This window comes from Olea europaea, unplaced genomic scaffold, assembly GCF_002742605.1.
Source record: "Olea europaea var. sylvestris unplaced genomic scaffold, O_europaea_v1 scaffold2147, whole genome shotgun sequence".
NCBI lineage: Eukaryota > Viridiplantae > Streptophyta > Magnoliopsida > Lamiales > Oleaceae > Olea > Olea europaea.
Window position 1 is genome coordinate 92306 of NW_019239446.1, and position 8470 is coordinate 100775.

At 33.7% G+C, this 8470-nt stretch overlaps 1 protein-coding gene across 1 annotated transcript; it reads left to right on the forward strand.

The window, feature by feature from the left end:
* Nucleotides 1-2322: 2322 nt before the first annotated feature.
* LOC111380458 (WUSCHEL-related homeobox 8-like) lies at nt 2323-4799 on the forward strand. Its single transcript, XM_023004030.1, has 3 exons — nt 2323-2668; nt 3247-3777; nt 4404-4799. The coding sequence occupies exons 1-3, from the start codon at nt 2452-2454 to the stop codon at nt 4487-4489; spliced, it is 834 nt and encodes a 277-aa protein (XP_022859798.1). The 5' UTR covers nt 2323-2451; the 3' UTR covers nt 4490-4799.
* Nucleotides 4800-8470: the final 3671 nt, after the last annotated feature.

Below are 8470 nucleotides of genomic sequence, written 5' to 3' on the forward strand. Positions count from 1 at the left end.
CTCGCACAGAAAATTCGGGGAAGAAAAAATAAATTATATAATAAAAATATATTATTAATTAATAAAATAATATAATTTAAAATATTATTTTACCAAAAATATATATACCAACTCGCCCAAGCCCACGATCCGGGCCCGTACTAGTGCCGAGCCGGCCGATCGGATGGCGACCAATTTTGTGTGGATCTTGTTGGTAAAACTATGAACGTAATGTTACCTTCACAAATTCGACTGATACAAATTTTGGATTTACCGACCCAACTTCAAAATATGACATTCCAACAACAGCAGAGAACATATATTCGGGATTGAATGCGATTCAACCATAGAACTTTTTCGACGAGTATATGTAGTACGAAGTAAAATAAATTAATTAAATACAAGGAATGATAATTTTAGAATAATTAAAATAATATTAAAAATAAGAAAACGTCTTATTATACTTAGGCTTCATCTAGACTAGTAAGGTTTGAGACTTGATTCTACCACATTGTCACGTCTTATGCCTTTTACAACCTTACGTAGTACTACATTTTCCTGTCCAATAGCCCTCCGAGGCATAATCCAGTGGTGCAAGCAATAGGAGTGAGGTTACCTCACGCCTTGTTGGCAGCCGTAGTGTGGGAGTTCAATTCCTGAGATATGGAATTGGACTCCTTGTAGGCGCAGTGTACAGGCAGCTCTTGTTCCCTGACCTATTGAGGCACATCCCGCTATTTATCTCCCTCACAAAGATCAGGGACAAGACAATAGGGGCCTCAAGATTGGAGTTCAACCTTTACATTTTCCTGTCCAATATCACATATTAAATGCGAATCTAATGTCTTATCAAGCTAAGGACGTTGGCATTTAGCATTAACTTGATTTCCTAATTTAGTTTCACAAATCAAAAGTAATATTATTATCTTCTATCCAAAACTCTATATAGAAAAATGAATCAATTCATAATTACTTACCAAAGTATTCATCTAAGTTTAATTAGGAAACAAAATCCGAGCTGCACCACAAGAAAAAGTTTAAATATATTGAGGACTTCATTAACCTAAAGCGATAATTTTAACAGTGATAACTAAACTTTAGATTAAATTTTCCTTCGACAGCTAAACTTTTAATTGTTTCATTTACATCACCAAATTTTGAAAACTGTTTCAACTACACCACCGTGCTAGTCTTGCATCCATTTTTTTTTATTTTTAAGTTCAATGGTTGTGTAAATGAAACATGTTTAATTCACCAAACTTTGAATTGTTACATTTACATCACATAGTTTAAAAATTATTTCAGCTACACAAATAGGTTGTTACATGCCGACCCCATCGTCAAGACCTACTATGATATATTACTGTTTTACGATAAACAAAATAATGAATTTTATAATGAACATGTGTAAAAAATCACATATCGATATTCAGCTCAAATGGAACACATATAAATTGGTAATGGCTCTAAAATCAATTAACTTCATTTGTCTATCATGTGATTAGTAAAGATCACATTTAGCCTGATGGTAAATCAATATCTAAATAATATCCATCGTCAGCATATCTTACATTTTAGATCCCCAGCGATGATTTGGGACTTATGGTGTTAGTTTGGTATCTTATACACCAGCGTGACAAAACATTAAATAAAGGTTGGCAAATATGCTAACATTAAAAATAAAAATATAAAAATATAAAGGGGGGGTGGGGTTAACTTCACTGATGGTCTATGCAGTTCAAGTAAAATATCGAATTGGTCTAAAGTATTTTTATGACCTATGTAGTCACTAAAATTAAACAAATACTACATAATTGGTAATTTTGTTAGTTCGATTAAAAGTATACTCAATGTAGTAGCTGTTAAATCTTAAGTGAATTAATGACAATCAAAACAATCAATTCCTTCTTGTTAGTTATCTCTTTTGGCTTTGTCGTAACTTTTTCTATTTATTGAGAGAGAGAGAGAGAGAGAGAGAGAGAGAGAGAGAGATTAGGGTCTACTAAAACGATTTCAATTTCTTGGTTGAATATAATTTTGTTTCCTTCTAAAAATAGCGCGATCTTGAAAATATCTAATTTGATAACACGAATACAATGATTGGAAGTAAAGGAGGTATGAGACTATGGTGATAATGAGTAATGCTATTTGTACATCGTTATGTACAAATTGATAGCATGAAAAAGAGAAAAGAAAAAAAGAAAAAAAGAAATGAAAATGAAAATGAAAATGAAAATTAATTAATATAATCCATTATCAATCTATACATCAATATGTTGACAATAATGTACAAGTAATATTACTCGTTAATCATTATGATTATGTGATATTATTGAACTTTAGGGACCATTTTTGTAATTAACTCAATTTAAAGATTGCAGTCAAGATGTTTGCTATATCCCTCCACTTTTAGCTTCACTTTTCCATATATTCTGTTTACAATATTTCTCTGTAACCCGAAGCTGTTCTGTAATGAGAATCGATGTTCTGATGGAATGGGAGAAACAAAACGTTGTGCAAGTTGCAGATGAAGTTAATAACGGAGTAGTGAATAATGGAGGAGTTTTTGTGAAGGTGATGACAGATGAACAAATCGAAATCCTTCGCAAGCAGATCGCTGTTTACGCCTCCATTTGTGAACAACTTATCCATTCCCACAAATCTCTTACTCTTCAACACGATCTTGCAGGTTTTTGTTTCATTTCAATTCCAATTTGTACTTTGATTGAAGGTTTTATTTTTTATTTTTTTTCTACTGATTTTGTGCTACTTTACCATTTTTCAGTAATTAAACAATTAATTATGGTCGTGTATAGTTTTGATTTTCTATTTGTTTCATTGATGGCTGGTTTCGCCAGTTTTAATTTCAAATTATTAGCGGAAAAGATTTTGATTATTGGGTTAACGCTATATTTAGTCAAGGTTACTGATTTTTCCCTCAATTACTCTTCTAATTTTTTTCTTATTAATTACACTGGCCATATTACTCTATTGGGATTTCGTAATTAATATAATTGATCTTCAAATATAGTTAAATATGACTTTCTTGTCTGTCAAAGAGTGGATCGGTTGATGAACTCGATCAAGAAAAACATATATAATTGACCTGTAGTCACTACAATTTCTTGTAGGCCAGATGGATATGGGAAATCGGTACCATAATTTCATTTATCCAAAGATCATTCAATTTCCTTGCATTCAGATTATATGTTTGGATAAACAGTGTTTAGTTCCCTATGTAAAGTGGTATTCAACATTGTGCATCAGGGGCGAGGTTCGGAAATCTGTATTATGACCCCTTAATGACCCCTGGAGGCCATAAAATTACTGGCAGACAGCGGTGGACTCCAACAGCGGTTCAACTTCAGATGCTTGAGCGTATATTTGATCAAGGGAATGGAACTCCAAGCAAACAGAAAATCAAAGAGATAACATCTGAATTGTGCCCACATGGCCAGATTTCTGAGACTAATGTTTATAATTGGTTTCAAAATAGGCGTGCTAGATCAAAAAGGAAGCAACAGGCTGCACCACCAAATACTGCAGAACCAGAAGCAGAGACTGATGCTGAGTTGCCAAATGAAAAGACAACAATTCCAGATGATTTTCAGACTCAGCACGTCCCAAGTTCAAAGGTTGAAGATCTGAGCTTCAAAAACCCTGGGGCTAGTTCTGCAATGAATTCTATGGATCCACCACAAACCAGGAAGCCTGAAAGCATGCTGCCTCCAGAAGGCTTTTTGAAGCATGGTGGGAGTTTTGGTCAGGTGCCGTGTGGAAACATGTTATCTAATCCAGGTAGCTATTCTTTTCCCTGACATATAATAACAGTTATAAAATTGACAGTCTATTTTACGTAGTTACATGACATTTATGAAGAAATATTTTTTTTTTCCTTCTATTTTTGTGCATTTAAATATGAAACTGACTACATGACATTATCTTCAAAATTTTGGACATCTTGTTTTTTGGTGCATCATCTTGCATGGTGTGTTTTGAGATTGATGAGAGCTCCTCTCCGTTCTTCACAATGAAAATTGGACCGAGCATTAAAAAAGTTACACCACAATTCAATTTACTGATTGTTTGAGTGATGCAGAGCTAATAACCACGTTATCTGAATAGAAACATTCACGCTGCAATTCAACGTACATAAGCACGTGAAAATCAGATTCTCTTAGGTCAGCAAGGATGTTTAACGAGCAAGGAAAGTGCTTGTTTTATCTTGCCTTAAAATAAGCATTTTTCTCAAGCCAAAAGTAGCCGTAGGTTGTTTTCCGAAAAAGTTTCATGTATTTTCTAGCTTAAAATGATCTGTCTGATGCTAAAATCAAGCTCTTCACCCAAAAGTCTGCTATGTCATTTTGAAGTCTCTAGCTTTTATTTTTTTATGCTTTAGTTGAATGGAAAAATATTGAATGCAGGAATAGACCACTTGATTGGAAAAATGGAAGTTCCAGAGGACTATGATTCTTACCTTCAACCAGACGACTTCAACATGACTGGCTAACAACCTATTTTCGTCGTAGTGATGTTTCTTCTTGACCTCGGCAACCTTTGTTCTCAGAAATACCACGACCGCACATGAAATGCTGAATTTGTTATGTTGTTGCAGTCGTGATTATCGGAGTGCAGTAGTTGCTTTTTTAGTAAATTGAAGTTTGTTTCCATTCCTTGTACCCGATCCTTGATGATCTGTTCGGTTGTTTCGTTTTCTTGCATCCCTTGTATTGATAAATAATGGTTGTTCTTGTTAAGAACAAGTGTTTGATTTTATATTTAGATTTCAATAAAGATATCCTCCGCAATTTTTTCACGTACTTTAGATAAGCTTTTATTTTTTTGGATTGAACTCGACATATTCATATTTTAGTGTAACTAAGATAGGAAAAATTGCACCCCCGGTACAAATCTATTATTTAATTAACAAATTGGTCTCTAACCTTTAAAAATGAATTATTGATTCTCAAAAGGAATACGCCATTTGGACACTCCATGCCTGACTTATTCTTGACATTGCCTTAGTTTTAAAAATAAAAAACAAAAAAATGTTGGTGGGAAAACCTCTTTTTTTTTTTGCGAAATCGGCAAATTACCATATGTCACATGGCAAACTATCAAACTTGATGCATATCAAGCATGATTGTTTTCAAAATTACAATTATGTATCGCAATCAATCTTGTACAAATATTTGTTACAAGTTGTCGTGTAATCCTACTCATGTTTTATTGCAATTGTTGTGAAGCTAAGTTTTTTTCTTCCTTCAACTTGGACAATTGCATAGAAATTTAAGGTATACATGTTCCACAAAGATTGATGAAATCTTTTAATGAAAATTTGACCACTATTTATCAAAATTTAGTCAGCACGAGGCGCTTTGGACTAAACAACGATAGCCTCAAAACACTTGATAAATGAGCAGTCATTTGTTCTTCGTTATTCGTATTCTATGAAGCATAAAAAATTGGTTTTCGTCGAAATTCTCAAAGTTTGCCATGAACCTTGCAACGGTACTCTACACAGCTGTAGCTTTCTTCCTGTCATGTTGCTAGTAGCTTTGACCATGTTAGGTTAGGCTTGAAAAGAAGTACAAGGCCAGTTTTAGATTGCTTTTTAACAGGCTACTTTCTAAAATGTAAACTTTTACATTAGTTTCTCTTCATCTTTTAGTTCCATCAAGACCCTTATCTGTGGTTTTTGAGCCATTTGCTTTGCTAAATTTCTCATAGCGGTTTTGATAATAAATAGCAAGATTGTTTTTTGTTTATTTGACATCAATGACGCCCCATCACCTTGTGGATCATACGTATCTATATCCTTTTAAAGGTTGAACCTCAACCTTGAGGGTCTCCACCGCCCCGTCCTTAAAATTTTGTGAAGGAGATAAATCTTGGAATGTATCCCAAAAGGTCAGAAAACAAGAGTTGTCTGTATACTGTACTTACAAGGAGTCCAATTCCATGTCTCGGGAATCGAACCCCCACACTGCGGTTGTCAACAGGCGTGAAATAACCTTACCACTCCTATCCTTTGCATCACTGGACTATGCATCGGGGGGCCATATCTGTATCCTCTTAGGAATATGAATGGGAGAGGGGAGGGAAATATGGTGGAGTTGATCAGGCAGGAATATTTGAGGTTGATTAGAGAAGAAATTGAATTTTTTATTTTTTATTTTTCATGATTTTCAATTATTTAAATGGACTCATTTGTATTTTATTTATTTATTATTATTTGTATTTTATTTATTTTTTGAAAAAACGGTGATTATGATTAAAATTATTATTATTATTTTGTTTATTTAAAGAGGATAGTAAATTCATTATTTTACAAGATTTTAATATAAAAATTGGACAGTAGGAAGGTTTTGCATAATGTTTTCTTGATATCGGGGTATATTTTGTCAAAATAAAAGGATATGGACGAATTGCATAAAATATTACCCTAAATGAATTGTAAGTTATATATCGTTAAGCTTCACTTGAAAAGGGTAGCCAATTCGTTCAATATTTTTTAAGTTTAACTCACTTTTTCCAAGTAATAAATGAATTGTGTTTATCATTTGGTATTCTCGTTCACATTGAAAATCATTTATCTTGGTTTACTTTTGAGAATTGGAGGTTGGACATAGAATGTTAAATAATTAAGCAGAATTATTTTCTTTCTTGATAAAATTGAAAAAGGTTCTTTAGATGCCATATTAGGATCAAATTGATACACTGGTTAAAGATTGGAACCTCTTCCGCTAATTTTTCAAAATTAAGGTAGAAAATTAGTTAACGTTTGACTGACAATACTGACAAGAAGAAGAAAAGTCATGGTGTCTGAAAGAATTGGGTTTCCCATGATTCTATGCCCTTTTTTTAGTCCCATTTTGGCCAAGAAAATATATTTTTGAATAATGTAATGATGTGCTAACATTAAAAAAGAAATGTTAATTTCACTAATGGTCTATGCAATACAAGTACAATGTCAAATTGGGCTGAAGTATTTTCATGACCTATTTAGTTAGTAAAATAAAACAACTACTACATAATTGGTCACTTCGTTAGTTCGATTAAAGGTATACTTGATGTAGTAGCTGTTAAATCTTAAGTGAGCTAATGACAATTAAAACAATCAATTCCTTCTAGTTGGTTATCTCTTTTAGCCCTGTCATAATTTTTTTCTATTTATTGGTATAAAGAAAAGGGGGTTAGGGTTTAATGAAACGATTTGAGTTTTTGGGTTGAATGTAATTTTGTTTGCTTTTAAAAATCACATGATCTTTAAAGGTATAATTTGATGACACGAATACAATGATTGGTAGTAAAGGAGGTGCAAGAGTACGGTGATAAGATTAATGACATGAAAAATCGAAAAAAAGAAAAGAAATGAAATGAAATAAAATTAAGTGGAAATTACACCATATGTCAAAATCTTGATTTTTACTTACACAAATGTCATCCTTTTTCTGACATTACAAATATGGCAAATTATGAAAGTTTTGGACTAATTTACCCCTCTGCATAAATGTAATACCTTACAGGTTTTGCATTAATTGTAGATTTGACTAGGCAGTGTTTGGAGAAGAAAAACAAAGAAAAAAAAGCGAGATGAAGGAAGAGAGCCAAACGTCGCCTCTCACCCAAAACAACGTCGAAGCTCTCTGCAATCGCCGACCCTCTCTCTGCCCTCTCTCTGCAATCGCCGACCGCAGTCACAGCCTTGGACGACGATCGTCAACGTCGAAATCACTCCCAGTGGCCGTCGAATCGCCCGAAGCTGAGCACAACGTCGAGGCCGTCTTCTCCCTTGCGACTGCCAGAAAACCGAACAAAGGCGAAGGTAAATCCACCCATCTTCTAACTTCCCATTGTAATTTCAAGTTTTGTTCCTCTTTGTTGGCCAATAGTAGGATGCAGCCACATTTCTTTCATTATGCAATTGTTGAACAATTAGAAGGTGCAGATTGCTTTTTGAAATGCACATTTTATTTCCTTTGAAGAAGTAATTTTTTTTTTATTTTCGTTAGTGAAAATTATCATTGAATCTGAATTCAATTGCTGGCGGCCTCCTCTTGCAAGATGCCTTTTGACTTGTAATGTTATGCATACAAGTATTTTCTCTGTACAATTTATTGCAGTTTTCCTAGCAAATTTTGTACCGTTCGTAGTGTTTATCATGATATAGTTGTCACTGTCTTCTTAAGCTCAGCATTGGTGTACTTTCTAGATATTTTACAGTTCATGATATTACTGTTGTCCTAAAAAGTGTGTGAATTGGTGAAGTTTTTGGAATGTCAGAGAAGCTTGTGCTTGGTATTCCTTATTTTTGTGTTTTCCTCCACTTGTATATGGCTCGAAGTCCATCCTAGTTGGATGGTAGGGATCGAACTCTAAGAATTACTCGTGCCATTCTTCAATTTAGTTGTTTAGTGTACTTAAACATTTCTGAGCTTTTGATTCCATGTGGATCGCGTCATGTGTTTTCAACCCAACTGTTTTTTAG

Bases quoted from the DNA above. Each gene is read 5' to 3' on its own strand.
- LOC111380458 (XM_023004030.1), top strand. From the start codon at position 2,452: ATGAGAATCGATGTTCTGATGGAATGGGAGAAACAAAACGTTGTGCAA. The intron at 2,669-3,246 runs GTTTTTGTTTCA...ATTGTGCATCAG, and splicing joins TCTTCAACACGATCTTGCAG to GGGCGAGGTTCGGAAATCTG. The intron at 3,778-4,403 runs GTAGCTATTCTT...TATTGAATGCAG, and splicing joins AAACATGTTATCTAATCCAG to GAATAGACCACTTGATTGGA.